The sequence below is a fragment of the Chiloscyllium punctatum genome, chromosome 24 (assembly GCF_047496795.1).
Source record: "Chiloscyllium punctatum isolate Juve2018m chromosome 24, sChiPun1.3, whole genome shotgun sequence".
Taxonomy (NCBI): Eukaryota; Metazoa; Chordata; class Chondrichthyes; order Orectolobiformes; family Hemiscylliidae; genus Chiloscyllium; species Chiloscyllium punctatum.
Genome location: NC_092762.1, coordinates 73,669,366 through 73,685,837, shown reverse-complemented (window position 1 = coordinate 73,685,837; position 16,472 = coordinate 73,669,366). Strand labels below are relative to the sequence as shown.

The 16,472-nt window shown below is 41.6% G+C and overlaps 1 protein-coding gene and 1 long non-coding RNA gene across 3 annotated transcripts in view; one reads left to right on the top strand and one right to left on the bottom strand.

The window, feature by feature from the left end:
• The window catches only part of rnf126 (ring finger protein 126), a 47,782-nt gene extending 39,623 nt beyond the window's left edge, over positions 1 to 8,159 (bottom strand). For both annotated transcript variants that reach the window (XM_072594183.1, XM_072594184.1), the window contains exon 1: positions 8,029 to 8,159. In XM_072594183.1, coding sequence (XP_072450284.1) covers positions 8,029 to 8,157 — 129 coding nt within the window. In that variant the 5' untranslated portion in view covers positions 8,158 to 8,159. The remainder of the gene's footprint in view (positions 1 to 8,028) is intronic.
• LOC140494696 (uncharacterized) overlaps positions 8,109 to 16,472 on the top strand; it is a 44,399-nt gene continuing 36,035 nt past the window's right edge. Inside the window, exon 1 of the long non-coding RNA XR_011964032.1 lies at positions 8,109 to 8,319. This is a non-coding gene — a long non-coding RNA (uncharacterized lncRNA). The remainder of the gene's footprint in view (positions 8,320 to 16,472) is intronic.

Genomic DNA, 16,472 nt, shown 5'->3' with positions numbered 1-16,472 from the left:
CACAAGCTTGGACAGTGGACTAGCTTGGACAGTGGACTAGCTTGAGAACAGCTACACACTAACATCTAATAGATAATGTAGGGATTCGTCCAGGTATGCACTGCCCACAAAAGCAAACCATATCCAATTCAACCAGCTACCACTCCAGGCAATCCTCAAACATCAAAGTGATGTAACAGGTCATCAATAGTGCTAGAAGTGGTATTTAATTGAAATTAATTTGATTACTGATGCTCAGTTTGGGTCCTTCAAGCTCAACAACTTAGACAAAAGTAGTCAATTTGAATGATACCCCACTAACCAATATCCATTCTTTCCACTACCTTATCTATCACACAGTATGTAACATCCACAAAGTGCATTGCATCAACTGCAGGGTTACTTCAACAACACTTTCCAAATCCCCAATTTCTACGTCTTAGAAAAACAAAGGCAGTAGGCACATGGGAATATCACTATTTGCACACTTCTGCTCCCAAGGTACAAACCATCCTGATTTGGCAATATATCATTGTTCCTTTATTGTTAGGGGAGGTCCAGTCTTTTGACCTAAAAAACTTGCTCGTATGGACTGTGGCAATTCAAAGCAGCAGTTCAGCGTCACTTTCTCAGGGTTGATTTGGGATAGACAGTAATGGCTAGCAATGATCACATTCCATGAAGACAGCAAATAAAAACATTCAGGCTCTCTGGGAGCAACATTCTGTCCAAATACATTTCATGTGAAATACTGATAGCTACCAGGAAGCAGATGGCAAGGAGACAATTCCATTAGGAATGAGTTCAAAACAAGGTTCCAAAGGCAAAGAAATATTCTAAGTCCCCAGAGCCCCAAGCAGTAGAAATAAATTCACAGAAACTCAAATTTACAGTTTACTTGAATCAAAAAGCAATTCAAATAGAATCTCAAATCAGATTTATATAGTTTACAATCACAGAATACACATATATAAGCACACCTTGTACTGGTTATTATTATACACATGTAGCGCTTTTTCACATTCTGTGAACATTATTCTGAAAGAGAAACAATCATCCCTGTTCTAGTCACGAGCTGCAGTGGTAAAAAACAGGGTGATTATTGAAATTACAAGAGCAAGTAACCATCCATAAAACAGACAGGACTAGAACAAAAGGAGTACCAATAAGATAATAGATACTGAAGTCTGATCACCATGGAAACTAGTATATGGATAATGAATTGAAAAACATTTTACAATTTAAATAAAAATTTCTAATTTTTTTCTACAAAACCTGCATAAGTCAGACATGAATAGTATAAGTGCGTTAGCTGATTAAATTCACTTGGGGGAAGGTCACATCTGCAACATTTGCCAATTATAGATCTTTCATTCATAGTACCATCACTGCAATATTCCTACACACACTTACATATAGTTAAGAATTTATAGAATTAATTGTCTAAGAATTTATACAAGCTGATTCTCTGCCAGTAATTAGTTCTCTTGGAAAAGGAAAAATGCATGGAAACACTGGTTTTGAGTGAAGTGACAACATGTAGATAGCTTTGGTAAATCAGGTTAAGAAGAATCCAAGGAGATTCTACAAACACATTAAGGACAAAAAAGTAACAAGGGAGAAAATAGGGCCCCTTAAAGATCAGCAAGGCCATCTATGTGTGGAACCACAAGAGATGGGGGAGAAACTAAACAAGTATTTTCCATTCTTCTCCATTTGTGGAGAAGGATACTGAAGATAGACGGCATGGGGAAATAATTAGCGACATCTTGAAAAATGTCCACATTTTAGAAGAGATGGTGGTGGACATCCTAAAATGCATAAAGGTAGATAAATCCCCAGGACCAAATCAGGTGCACCCTAGAACTCTGTAGAAAGCTAGGGAAGTGATTGCTGGGTCCCTTGCTGAGATATTTGTATCATCAGTAGCCACAGACGAGGTGCTGGAAAACTGAAAGTTGGCGAATGTGGTGCCACTATTTAAGAAAGGTGTTAAAGAAAAGCCAGGGAACTATAGACCAGCTAGCCTGACGTCGATGGTGGGCAGGTTTTTGGAGGGAATCTTGAGGGATGGGATTTACACGTATTTGCAAAGCCAAGGACTGATTAGGGATAGTCAACATGGCTTTGTCTGCAGGAAACTACGCCTCACAGACTTGATTGAGTTTTTCAAAGACGTAATGAAAAGGACTGATGAGGGCAGAGCGGTGGACATGATCCATATAGATTTCAGTAAGGCATTCATCAAGGTTCACTGTGGTACACTGGTTAGCAAGGTTAGATCACATGGAACAAAAGGAGAATTAGCCATTTGGATACAGAACTGGCTCGGATGTAGATGACAAAAGTTGGTTGTGCAGGGTTGCTTTTCAGATTGGTTGCCCATGACCAATAGTGTGCCACAGAAATCGGTGCTGAGTGCATTGATTTTCAACATTTATCTAAATGTTTTGGATATAAATATAGAAGGTAATAGCCAGTAAGTTTGCAGGTGACACCAAAATTGGAGGTACAGTAGACAGCGAAAAAGGTTACTTCAGGGTACAGGTAGTTCTCCTATAATGCTGTAGTTACATTCCAGCAAAAATTCACTTGATAGAAATAATGGGGCCAATGGGAAAAGTGGGGTTTGGAGCACACCAGCAAAAAAAAAATCACTCACGATCACTCAAAAATCACCCATAAGTCTAATGCAAAAGTTTAGCACAACCTGAATGAAGGTTGAAATCATATTTATTAACGAAACAAAACTAAATTTAACATAGTACATTTAAAAAATGTAAGCTGCTCTCTAGTGTACTTTGCACAGAAAGCTCCTCTGACAGCAGCTGACATTGGCATGCTTGGAATGGCACAAAGACCAGCGCTGACATCATGCATGTGCAGGACAGCATGAAGACTGGCGGTGACATCGCAGAATGGCACAGACGTCAGTGCGGACACTGGCACATGCATTGGCACATGTGCGGAATGAAGTGCACGAACCATTCCCGCTGGAATTGGGCTATTGTCAGTGGGAGAAAGTGGGGGCTGCAGATGCTGGAGATCAGAGCTGAAAATGTATTGCTGGAAAAGTGCAGGTCAGGCAGCATCGACGTTTTGGGCAAGATTCCTGAAGAAGGGGTCATGCCCGAAACGTCGATTCTCCTGCTCCTTGGATGCTGCCTGACCTGCTGCGCTTTTCCAGCAACACATTTTCAGCTATTGTCAATGGGATAAGCATTCTCCAAAAAAACCATTCCCTCATTCTTCAGTGACGTTATAGCCAAATTGCGCTGCCAAACTGCGCATTATCCCAGAACTAACTGTACAACAGAACCTTGATCATATGGGCCAAAGAGCTGAGGATGGCAGATCCATTTAATTTGGATAAATGAGAGATGCTGCATTTTGGAAAGGCAAATCAGGACAGGACTTATACACTTAATGGTAAGGTCCAGGGGAGTATTGCTGAGCATCAGACCTTGGAGTGCAGGTTCATCGTTTCTTGAAAGTGGAATGACAGGTAGATAGGATACTGAAGGCAGCGTTTGGTATGCTTGCCTTTATTGGTAAGTGCATTGAATATAGGAGTTGAGAGGTTATGTTGCAGCTGTACAGGACATTGGTCAGGCCACTATAGGAATACTGTGTATAATTCTGGTTGTCCTGCTAAACTTGAAAGTGTTCAGGAAAGGTTTAGAAGGATGTTGCCAGAGTTGGAGAATTTGACCTATACAGAGAGGCTGCATAGACTGGGGCTATTTTCCCCTGAAATGTCAGAGGCTGAGGTTATAGAGGTTTATAAAAATCATGAGAAATATGGTGAATAGCCAAAGTTTTTTTTCCATCAGGGTAGGGGAATCTAAAACTAGAGGGCATAGGTTTAAGGTGAGAGAGGAAAGATTTAAAAGGGATCTAAGGGGCAACTTCTTCAGGGTGGTGCATGTATGGAATTAGCTGCCAGAGGAAGTGATGAAGACGGTACAATTACAACATTTGAAAGACAACTGGATGGGTATATGAATAGGAAGGGTTGAGAGATATGGATCAGATGCTGGCAAATGGAACTAGACTAACTTTGAATATCTGGTTGGCCATGGATGAGTTGGACCGAAGGGTCTGTTTCCATGCTGTACAACTCTGTGACTATGTATTTGCACAACAAAATTGTCACAACTCATCTTGGCATTACTTAAAATTTACAGCACAAAAAGGTGTTGGAATATTGCATGCAATTCTGGTCTCCTTCCTATCGGAAAGATGTTGTGAAACTTGAAAGGGTTCAGTAAAGATTTACAAGGATGTTGCCAAGGTTGGAGTATTTGAGCTATAAGAAGAGGCTGAACAGGTTGGGGCTGTTTTCCTTGGAGAGGAGGCTGAGGGGTGACCTTATAGAGGTTTACAAAATTATGAGGGGCATGGATAGGATAAATAGGCAAAGTCTTTTCCCTGGGGTTGAGGAGTCCAGAACTAGAGGGCATAGGTTAAGGGTGAGAGGGAAAAGATATAAGAGAGACCCAAGGGCCAACTTTTTCACACAGGGGGTGGTATGTGCATGCAATGAACTGCCAGAGGATGTGGTGAAGGCTGGTACAATTGCAGCATTTAAGAGGCATTTAGATGGGTATGTGAATAGGAAGGGTTTGGAGGGATATGGGCCGGGTGCTGGCAGGTGGGACTAGATTGGGTTGGGATGTCTGGTCAGCATGGATAGGTTGGACCAAAGGGTCTGTTTCCATGCTGTACATCTCTATGACTCTAAGAGAACGAGGTCATTTGACCCAAACACTCTTTACCAGTTTTTGTATCAATGAGCTGCCCCCTACTCTATTTCACACACCCTATATGTACCTGCATGTTACCATATAAATTATCCAGATTCCCCTCAAAAGCTATTACTCCTAAATTATTACAGCTGAAAAGAACAGTCTCAAAACTTTAATACAGCTTATTTTCAAGACTATATGAATCATTATCCATACATAAAGGGCAAAATGGAAACTAAGTGAACATTCAAGGCAATGTAGTGCATGCTACCAAGAACAAAACAATTATAATAAAAGCAAAACATGGTAACTTGTCACATGTTTTGATCTGGCACTTTCTAGAGATTAGCATTCAAACTCTCCTGAGACTTCAATGAACATTTCTCTTGCACAACTTACAACAGAAAGAAAAAGACACTGCAAGCAACTGGTATTTTTTGTCATAAACATACAGCTAAATTACAAGGGTCAGATACAGTAATGGAGATAATGATCAGATAATTTGTTTTAGTGATATTGGTTCAGAGATATAATATTGTCAACACACCAGGAAAAACCTCGACCAGCACCATCCTTTTTCAACTGCTCCCATTTTTATATCTACCGAAATGGGTCAGATGGGCATGGCTTGGTTTCACATTTCAGAGACACCGCGTCTGATTGTGCAGTGCAGCACTAGATTGTCTGTCAAGATTCAGTGTCCAAGTCTCTGAAACTTGTACTCATTCCACAATCTTCTGACTCAGAAGCAACAGTTCAACCACTGAAGTCTGACTGACTCGCACCTACTCTCATGTAATCATTTATAGCATATTAATCACCTCAGAATGTTCTAGATTATGGAAAACAAAAACGCAACTGCAAGTTGAAACAGAAAGCTAAAGTAACTAGGGAAATGACTGGTCACTCACTTGCTGAACAGTTCCAATTTTTTTACAAGTATACAATTCAGCAACAGGAGTCAAATCATTCACAGTAAATCTCAGAAGTGAGCTATATTTTGTGAACTGCACTTTAGTATTTGAAAAGAAATTACAAACTGATTCACAAGGTGGTTTTAGATTGTGAAAATCTAATCACCGCCCCATTGCCACCAACACACATCAATATATTGCCAGCTAATATATAATCAGCACCTAAAAGTAGATCTGATGGACAGCATTGGATTTATCCTCTGGTAAGAAAACAAAAATATAACATAGAAAAGGATTTTTTTCCCCTGGATATACCTGCACTTTCTAACTTCCTTGATTCATTTCCAGTGATCAATAGGTGGCGCCCTAAGACTTGCCAGATTCTGCTCATAGCACATTGTGATACATGGTGTCACTCATGTCCAAAGGCGAAAGCTGTATTTCCATATTAAGCCTATAGTATTACCAATAGAAAGGCAGCTCATTACATCATGAGACGAGAGATTTTCCATCGAGAATTAGGAAATCAAACTATTTCTTTTTGTTGATTTACATTTTCCAATTCACTGTAGCAATAAAGAAATAAAATACAACATACTTGCACAAAATGAAATAAATCCAAATGGTAAGAGGAAATCATCCAATGCTTTAATTCTGTCCATTTACAAGTGAGCAGATGTAGTTTGACTACAGATGACTATCATGTACTCTGATTAAACTGAACTGTATTTATTGAGTCTTAGAGATGTACAGCACGGAAAGAGACCCTTTGGTCCAACGCATCCATGCCGAGTAGATTTCCTAATCTAATCAAATCCCATTATAATGAAAAATTTTTTTTAATAAAAAAGAAAAGCTTAGTAGATTAGCTACCCTCTCTCCCCACCTACAAGTCTGCCTTACCTGCAATTCAAGCTATCATATCAGATTTCCATTATCAACAACATAAAAAGTGAACCACAGAACCCACACAAACTTAGCAATTTATGAGGGCAGTTGTTAATTGCCTAAACAGGTATTCATTCTAATTCATTTAGACGTTAATCTACAAATGGGTGAAGAACTCCTGAAGAGAGAGAAATAAAGTGAAATAAGAGCTATATAAATTATTTGCATCAAGTAAATGAAATCATGGAGGAATATCATAGATGCTAGAGAAGTCTCGTACTCTTCACCCCTGCCAAGCCACAAACTCACATCAATAGAGGTGTGGGTAGACAAAACCAGTGCCCAACAACTTGCTATCTCACTCACAACTTCAACTGCTAGCTATACACACCAGCAAGGTAAAACCAATGACTGCAGATGCTGAAAACCAAATACGGCAAAAGCCCTTCCCGAAACGTCAATTTCGCTGCTCGTTGGATGCTGCCTGAACTGCTGTGCTCTTCCAGCACCACTAATCCAGTATACACACCAGCAGCCACACCTTAGGAATCTTGATTTAGAGTCACAGCATGGAAACAGATCCTTCAAAGCTGGAGTGATACAAGAATGCCACTCCCAGGCGCATGGTAAAAATGGGAAAGGATGGGTACAGTATAAGATATAGATCTGAATGTATCAGGAGGACAAATGGCTCAGAATACATGTGGACATACACAGGGCACAGTCATAGCACTCATGCCAAGTGGCCAGACCCCTGTAAAGAGCCTGGGACCTCTCACTTGCAGAGTTTTACACACTGATAACACAGACAATAGACAAGTCTAAGCCAAATTTAGCATACCATGACAGATGTCAACATAGTCAGGTACAAAATGGCATAGCCACATGTAACATTCCTTTACAACCAAATGTGTCCATAGTTAGTAATACCCATCTCTGGAATGTGGCAAATATAGCTAGCTACACACATGACAGAGAAGGAAGTGGAATAAGCTAATGTGGCTACAGTAAGGGGGAAGGATTGAGGGCGGGGGTAGAAAATGATAGGAGCGGTGAAATTCAACTGAGATGAAATCGGGGGTACTGGAGTGGTTGCCAAACAGGAAGAACACCAACAAAGTTTCTGAAACTTAAAAGGAGTCTGAAGTTGCCGGGCATGAGGAAAGCGCCCGCGCCTGCGCAATGAGTGCTGGCTCACTATGTGGCGGGGGGGGGAAGGGTTACGATGGTTCAATATTTGGCAAGGCGGGAGCGGGCGCCCGGGGGGGGGAAAGAGAGAGAGAGAGAGACAGAAAGGCCCAGGTTTCAGCTTGTACCGGCTCGACAACCGCGGGTCTACCGCAGCACCGCTCGCCGGTTCGGCTCGGACCAGACCGGACCCGTGACCCTCATCATCAGAATTCAAACGACAAAATCTAATTTTTAAAAAAAAAACCGACCGGCAATTCCCACGGAGGTGGGGTCGGGGAGGGAGGTGGGGTTGAGAGTTGTGGACTCACAGGTAGCCTGGGGAGAATCTCGGCCGAACAGCGGTGACAGAAATAGCGAGAGAGTGAGGAAGCCTCCGCCATATTCACGTAAAGCCGCCACAGTGACGTACAATACGGGTGCCCCGGCGTGTCAAACATATGACCTCATACGCCAATTGTGACGCAGCTTGGAGCTGTCAATCACCCGGGCCAGAAGTCACATGACACCAGCTGACGGTCCAACTGCTTTTACAAGTATTTGAAGTCACAAGCTTTCGAAGCGCTGCTCCTTCATCGGGTGACCACCACAGAGACCCAGAGGTGGGGGTCTGTTTTTGTTTGCACTGATATGATGTGACTCCTTCGTTTGTTTGTTTTTATGATCACTGTTGTCACTGACCTTTTGACCCAACTTCCTGATCCACACTCCCTCCCTGGGTTGGCCATGGCAGTGGTGAGTTGCCAATGTCAACTCTGCCAGCGACTACCGGTTTCGTGCCTCTGTTTTTCTTTTGCCCTGTTTGGTAACCTCCGCTAGGTAAAAACAATGACTGCAGATGCTGAAAACCAAATACTGGATTAGTGGTGCTGGAAGAGCACAGCAGTTCAGGCAGCATCCAACGAGCAGCGAAATCGACGTTTCGGGCAAAAGCCCTTCATCCGCTGTCTGCTGTGCTAGTCCTCCGTTAGCATCTAGATTAGAACAGTGCTGGAAAAGCACAGCAGGTCAGGCAGCATCTGAGGAACAGGAAAATCGACGTTTTGGGCTAAAGCCCTTCATCAGGAATTCCATTATAGAAATATATAAAATATGAAAGGAACAGATAGGAAAGAAGAAGGGAGGTTGTTTGCACTGGTGGATGAAGGGCTTTTGCCTGAAATATCAATTTTCCTGCTCCTCAGATGCTGCCTGACCTGCTGTGCTTTTCCAGCACCACTCTAATCTTGACTCTAATTTCCAGCATCTGCAGTACCCAATTATGCCTCTGTTAGTATCTTTCCATCCTCGCTGGGCCCAGGCTCTAAGCACAACTTTCCAGACATTCCATTGGTGCGAACTGGAATAGGGCCCTTGGCCATGTCGAGCCAGCTCTACCATTCAATGAGATCATTGGCTGGCCTTATTTCAATGTCCTGTACATCTCAAGCAATCTTTAATCGCTATCATTCAGTCTGTTTGATGCTCACAGCAGCAGCCTGTATTACATCGGCAACATCAAACTGATCATAGGACTGATCCTGGCCTTCCTAGTTGCTTGCCATTTCAATAAGCCACTTTGTTCTTCTGTCAATATTTCAGTCCTGGGCCTGCTGTGATGTTCCAATGAAGTATAATCCAAGTCTGAGGAACAACGCCTCACTTTCCACCAAGGCACTTTACAACTGTGAGGGCACAGTATTGAGTTCCACAACTTAAGACCCCGAACGTCATGATGTCTTCCCTCTATTTTTCTTCTGTTCTTCCCCTGCTCCCCAATACCACAGCCAACTATTGTTTGTGTCTTATTCACTTTACTGTCAACAGGTAGGATCCATTTTCTCCTTTTCAGTCCTTAACTTACATCTATTTTTACATCTCTATTTATATTCAATGACAATTAGTAATCCTATTAACTTTTGTGCTGGACCTCCAGATCCATCTATTGCTCCCTTCGCTCATCTTTCACCTTGATCCTAAGTATTGTCCTCCATTGCGAGAGGGATGGACCTTAAAAATAGGGAGGTTATGCTGTCAAGTGCAGAGGGTGCTGGCGAGGCCACACTTGGAGTACTGTGTATAGTTTTGGTCTCCTTATCTGAGAAAGGATGAACTGGCATTTGAGAGAGAGCAGTGGAGGGTCACTAGGTTGATTTCAGAGTTGAGAGGGTTGGTTAATGAGGAGAAATTGAATAGTCTTGAATCAATTCATTTTAATTTAGAAGAATGAGGGGGGAAATCTTATAGAAATATATAAAATATGAAAGGAACAGATCGGAAAGAAGTAGGGAGGTTGTTTGCACTGGTGGGTGAAGCTAGAACTCGGAGTCATAACCTCAAAAACAAGGAGGAACAGATTTAGGACTGAATTCTGGAGGAACTTCTTCACCCAGAGTTGGGAATTCCCTGCCCAGTGAAGCAGTTGAGGCTACCTCATTGAAAGTTTTTAAGGCAAAAATAGATAAATTTTTGAACAGTAAGGGAATTAAGGGTTGTGGTCCACGGGTGTTAACTGGAGCTGAGTGTCCACAAAAAGATCAGCCATGATCTTATTGAATGGCACAGCAGTGCTCAACAGGTCAGATGGCCGACTTGCTCCTATTTCATTTGCTTTTATGCCTAAAAATCACCATTTTTGAATCACTTTTAGTTCCAAAGAAGAGTCATATCAGAAATATTAATATTTCTGAAATATTAATTCTGTTTTTCTCTCCACAGATGCTGTCAGACCTGCTGAGTTGCAGTATTTTGCTTTTATGTCTTTAGAGCACCTTGTATGGACATCCACAGTGCTGTTAGTGAGCAATTTTGACCCAGCCAATGTGAATCAATCTAATTCTGAAGTGGCATAGAGATGTACAGCGTGGAAACAGACCCTACGGTCTAGCTTGTCCATGCCCAACCAGATATCCTAAGCTAATCTAGTCCCATGTGCCAGCACTTGGCCCAGGTACCTCTCAATCCTTCCTATTCACATAACCCATCCAGAAAGCTTTTAAGTGTTGTAAACATACCAGCCTCCACCACTTCCTCTGGCAGCTCATTCAATACACACACACAACGATCTGCATGGAAATGTTGCATCTTATGTCCCTTTTAAATTTTTCCCCTCTCACCCTAAACCTATGCCCTCTAGTTCTGGACTCCCCCACCCCAGGCAAAAGACCTTGTCTACTTACCCCATCCATGCCCCTCATCTCTGTAAGGTCACCCCTCAGCCTCCAACGCTCCAGGGAAAACAGCCCCAACCTGTTCAGCCTCTCCCTGTAGCTCAAATCCTCCAACCCTGGCAACATCCTTGTAAATCTTTTCTAAACCCTTTCAGGTTTTACAACATCCTTCCGATAGGAAGGAGACCAGAATTACACACAATATTCAAAAAGTGGCTTAACCAATGTCCTGCACAGCTGCAACATAACCTCCCAACTCCTATATACTCAATGCTCAGATCAATATAGGAAAGCATACCAAACGCCGTCTTGACTATCCCATCTACCTGTGACTCTACTTTAAGGAACTATTAACCTGTACTCCAAGGTCTCTTTGTTCAGCAACACTCCCCAGGACCTTACCATTAAGAGTATAATTCCTGTTCTGATTTACCTTTCCAAAATACAGCACCTCACATTCATCTAAATTAAACTCCATCTGCCACTTCTCAGCCCATTGCCTCATGTGATCAAGATCCCGTTGTACTCTGAGGTAACCCTCTTCGATGTCCACTACACCTCCAATTTTGGTGTCATCTGCAAATTTACTAACTATACCTCCTATTTCACATGCAAATCATTTATATAAATGACGAAAAGAAGTGGACCCAGCACCGATCCTTGTGGCACACCACTGGTCACAGGCCTCCAATCTGAAAAGCAACCGTCTACCACCACCCTCTGTCTTCTACCTTCAAGTCGGTCCTGTATCCAAATGGCCAGTTCTCAGTGTGTTCCATGAGACCTAACTTTGCTAGCCAGTCTACCATGAGAAACCTTGTCAAATGCCTCACTGAAGTCCATATAAATCATATCCACTCCTCTGCCCTCATCAATCCTCTTCGTTATTTCTTCAAACAATTCTATCAAGTTTGTGAGACATGATTTCCCATGTACAAAGCCATTTTGACTATCCCTAATCAGTCGTTGCCTTTCCAAATGCATGTAGATCCTGTCCCTCAGGATTCCTTCCAATAACTTGCCCACCACCGATGTCAAGCTCAACGATCTATAGTTCCCTGACTTTTCCTTAAAACCTTTCTTAAAAAGTGGTACCATGTTAGCCAAGCTCCAATATTCCGGCACCTCACCTGTGACTATCGATGATACAAATTGTGCTGGATTGTTCTATGTTCTATGTTCTAAATATCCCAGCAATCACTTCCCTAGCTTCCCACAGTATTCTAGGGTACACCTGATCAGGTCCTGGGATTTATCTATTTTTATGCATTTCAGCACCTCCTCCTCTGTAATATAAACATTTTTCAAGATATCACCATGTATTTCCCCACATTCTTTCTCTTCCATGTCCTTCTCCACAGTAAACACTGATGCAAAATACTCATTTAGTATCTCCCTCCATCTCCTGTGGTTCCACACACAGGCTGCTTTACTGATCTTTGTGGGCCCCAATTCTGTCCCTAGTTACCCTTTTGTCCTTAATATATTTATAAAATCTCTTTGGATTCTCCTTAAGCCTATTCGCCAAAGCTGTCTCATCATTTGGATTCAAACCGTTCACTCTGTTTCTCTCTCCTCAAATGCCATGTTTCTTTAGCACTTGCTTTTTTTTCAGATTTTCAGTATCTGTCATATTTTGCTTTGGTTATTGTCCCCAATCAGCGTGGTGTGTGGCTTAGTAGGAGGAGAACTCCTTGCAGAAGATGACAGTATTTTCACTGCAACTGCAGCCCTTGTGTTTCTGGATGGTAAAGGTTGCAGGTTTAGAAGGTGGCGAATCCTTTCTCAGCAAGACCAGCCTTTGTTACTCATCACAAATTGGCCTTGAAGTGAGTGGTCTTTTTAGAGCTGAATGTTAGTGAAAAGTCAATAGGATTGTCAGGTTCTTAGTAAGCTTAATGACAGTTGTTGATAGTTTATGGTCATCATTACTGAGACCAGTTTTCAATCTCATTGTTATTAATGAATTAAATAATTGCATTTAAATTCCACCTATGGTCGGATTTCTACTCTAGCTTCCAGAGTGCTGACCTGGCAGTCTGGTCTCTCCTTGTGCCTACAATCATAAGGTTTAGCACAATAAGAGATGATCTTATTGAAACATGACTTGATTGGGTAAATGCTCAAAGAATGTTACCCATTCCTGGGGAATCTAGAATGAGGAAGCACGTTTAGGGGGCTTACTTTTAAGACAGATGTGAGAAGGAATTTTGTCTTTTAGAGGGAGTTAGATTTGGAATTCTCTTCACTAGCCAATAGTGGAATTTAGGATATTGATTGTGTTCAAGGCTGAATTTTTCAGGTGTTTGATCTATAAGGGAGTCAAGAATTTTTAAGAATACAGGCAAAATAATGCAGTTACAGCCACAATATGATCAGCTATAGGCTGAATGGCCTACCTCTGCCCCCATTTCATATGTTCTTCTGACATGCTTGGCAAGTTTCACCATTGTAATAGTGGCATATTGTATTTCAGATGTGTCACAAAATCAACACACCTCTTTCATGATTTGATTGCTAAGTTGATAATGTAATTTCACTTTCTTTTCCAAGTTCAGTGTCACAGCTTATTTTTCTTTGAACCTTTTCAATCCCAAGATGCTTCGCTGAGCCCTATTCAAACAAAATGTGTGGAAAGCTAAAATTAGAAAGCATAAATAAAAGTTTGATTGAAGATGTGGGTTTTAAACAGGCTCTTAAAGAAACAAACCAAATGGAGGAGTTTAGGAAGGGAATCCCGAAAGTCTTTGGTGTAGGAAGCTGAAATTCCCAATGTTAGCAGTTGGGTGAAGTGGTGATTGTAGTGGGGGTGAGGGTGAGGGGGAGGAGGGGATAATTGGGGCATGGTTTTGTGGGGATGCTCAAGAAGCCAGAGTTAGAGCAATGAGAGTTCAAAATGGGCCTATAGTCTCTCTTTAGGACTATTAGATAACCGGCAGGCAGTAATGTTGGCTATCCCTTGGAGCTTAAGTGATGTCTGCCTGCTTTTTAAGGCAAGTGGCTTTCTTGTTCTAACACTTCCTTGGTCCAAGCAACTCAGAGGCAGTTCAACCCATCGTGTCTGTGCCGATCAACAAAATATCTTATCTTAGTAAAACTAGCCTTTCCAACTTGTATTCCAGGCCCATTTTATCCTTTTCCATGCCTATCCTAAATCTGAGTTATGGTTACTATCTTCAAAATGCTGTCCCGGAGTAATTTCCAAATATTAGTCACAGCAAGGATACCATGCTCCCAAGTACCTTTCTGTGCTCTTAGTTTGTCTGTTATTCCTTAAGCACATTGCATTAACATCCATTTCATTTAACCATACTAAATTCAATTCTTTGTTATCCAGCCTATATTTCATCCGCCTTCCAGGCTCACTGATTAACATGTTAACTTATAATTCCATCCTAGCTTCTCTTTTCTCTCTTTTCAATGCAGATAGTTTTGTTTATTCCAAATGAGTTTACTGCAACTTATCTCTGTCTATGGTCAGGTGTTCATTGCAGCCATATTAGGTCCATAATTCTAATAAGGAAAATAAGCTGTTATAAACCACAAAAAGAGGCAGGTGTAATAATCAGATGATGGAATTTAAAAGGGCAGCACAGTGGCTCAGTGGTTAGCACTGCTGTCTTGCAGTGCCAGGGTCCTGGGTTCGATTCCAGCCTCAGGCGACTGTCTGCGTGGAGTTCGCACATTCTCCCTGTGTCTCTGTGGGTTTTCTCCGGGTGCTCTGGTTTCCTCCCACAGTCCAAAGATGTACAGGTCAGGTGAATTGGCCATGCTAAATTGCCCATAATGATAGCTGTATTTGTAGGGAGTAGATGAATGGGTCTGCATGGATTATTCTTCAGAGAGTCGGTGGGGGTTTGTTGGGCCGAAGGGCCTGTTTCCGCACTGTAGGGAATCTAATCTAATCTAAAACAAATTTGATTTTCTATATTCACCATTATTGTAACATACTGGACTAATAAACCACAATGTTGATCCAGATGCATGATTCAAATCCCACCATGAAAAGTGAAGGTTTAAATTCAGTTACTTATGCAAATCTGAAATATAAACCTCGTCTCCATAATGGTGGATCCTAAATTGTAAAAGTCCATCTTGTTCGTTAAAGTTCTCTCGGGGAAAAATATCTGCTGTTCTTACGCAATCTGGTCTATTTATCACTAAATCAACAACAACAAACTGTGATTCTTAACTGCTTTCTGAAATGGAGTAGCAATCCACTCAGTTACAGAACTAAGCAATAGATTCCAGCAATGCTCACATGCTATGAATTAATAAGAGTCTAGATTAGAGTGGTGCTGGAAAAGCACAGCAGTTCTGGCAGCATCCGAGTTTTACCTATGAATTAATAAGAAAGAGCAACTTTACTCTTGCTTCTAACCAAATAATTGTTCATGTACTTTTTCAATTTGGGCAGCACATTAGTCTTTTGCCTCCTTTTATAAAGATAGACAGCATCTCACGGAACTGCTTCTTATTAGTTTTCAGTACTCTGGGATAAATACCTTCGATCAATGAGGATTTATTTGTTTATAGAGTCAATTAGCCTGCTAGACCTTCCAGCTCATTTATAACAAAGTTGATTGTACTTGTAGTATCAAACTTTGGAGATGAAACATTACTCATGTCTTCCCTTATTCAGAATATTTACATGTTATCTCATCAATAGTTTAAAGCCGAGTGGTGTCTTATACTGCATGCATCTTTGACTGCCTTCTGTTCTATTGAAAGACAGTTTTTTTTGTTATTCTTACTGTCGGGGCTGTCACTTTATCCCACATTCTATGGTCAGCCATTTGTCATGCTTATGCATTGTCTGTATATAATGCTGACTCTGGGCAGGAATTTTCTATTTCTGGTTGTGTTTTGTCGAGTGAGCTTCACTGGTGACCTGTCTGCAATGGCTCACAGAGACTTTTCTCACGCGTTCTTCCACTTTTCACCTCATTAATTATGCAACCTGGCTCCTTGGCAACTTTCTCTTGGAATCATATGGCAAACAGAAGGGCTTACCAGGGACAGGATCTTACAGTATTCATGCTGCTGGTGACATATTTAAAGCCAAGCTGCACACCACTTCAGGTGTTACAAGCCAAGAATTGGCACTCACCAATTTTCCCTTTCAACTGCTTAGCCACTCTGAAGGTCTGCATACCTAATTTGGCATGTCGATAATGTTCCTAGAATTGAGTTTCAGTTTTGAAAGTTGCTGCCATGTTAGGTCAGTGCAGAAGAACAAAAAAAAATGATGTCGACCTTCACATTGTTCCTGCACCATTATCCTAATAAAATGACCCGGAAATACAAATGAACCCTTGACTAAATGGACATCAACCTAGAAGTGCTAGTGGACTATGTGGTGGAGAGGAGAGCCATTCTTGTCCTTGCAGATCACCAAAGCTGGCAACATGGTCAGAGACATTTTATGCAGGGAGAAAGTGAGGACTGATGAAGGGCTTATGCCCAAAACGTCAATTCTCCTGCTCCTCAGATGCTGCCTGATCTGCAGTGCTTTTCCACCGCCACAATTTTCGGCAACAATCTGTGCAGCCCAGGTCAGTCCTGTCTTCCAAGGTAAATTCAATGCACAGTAGTAATGGAAGAAA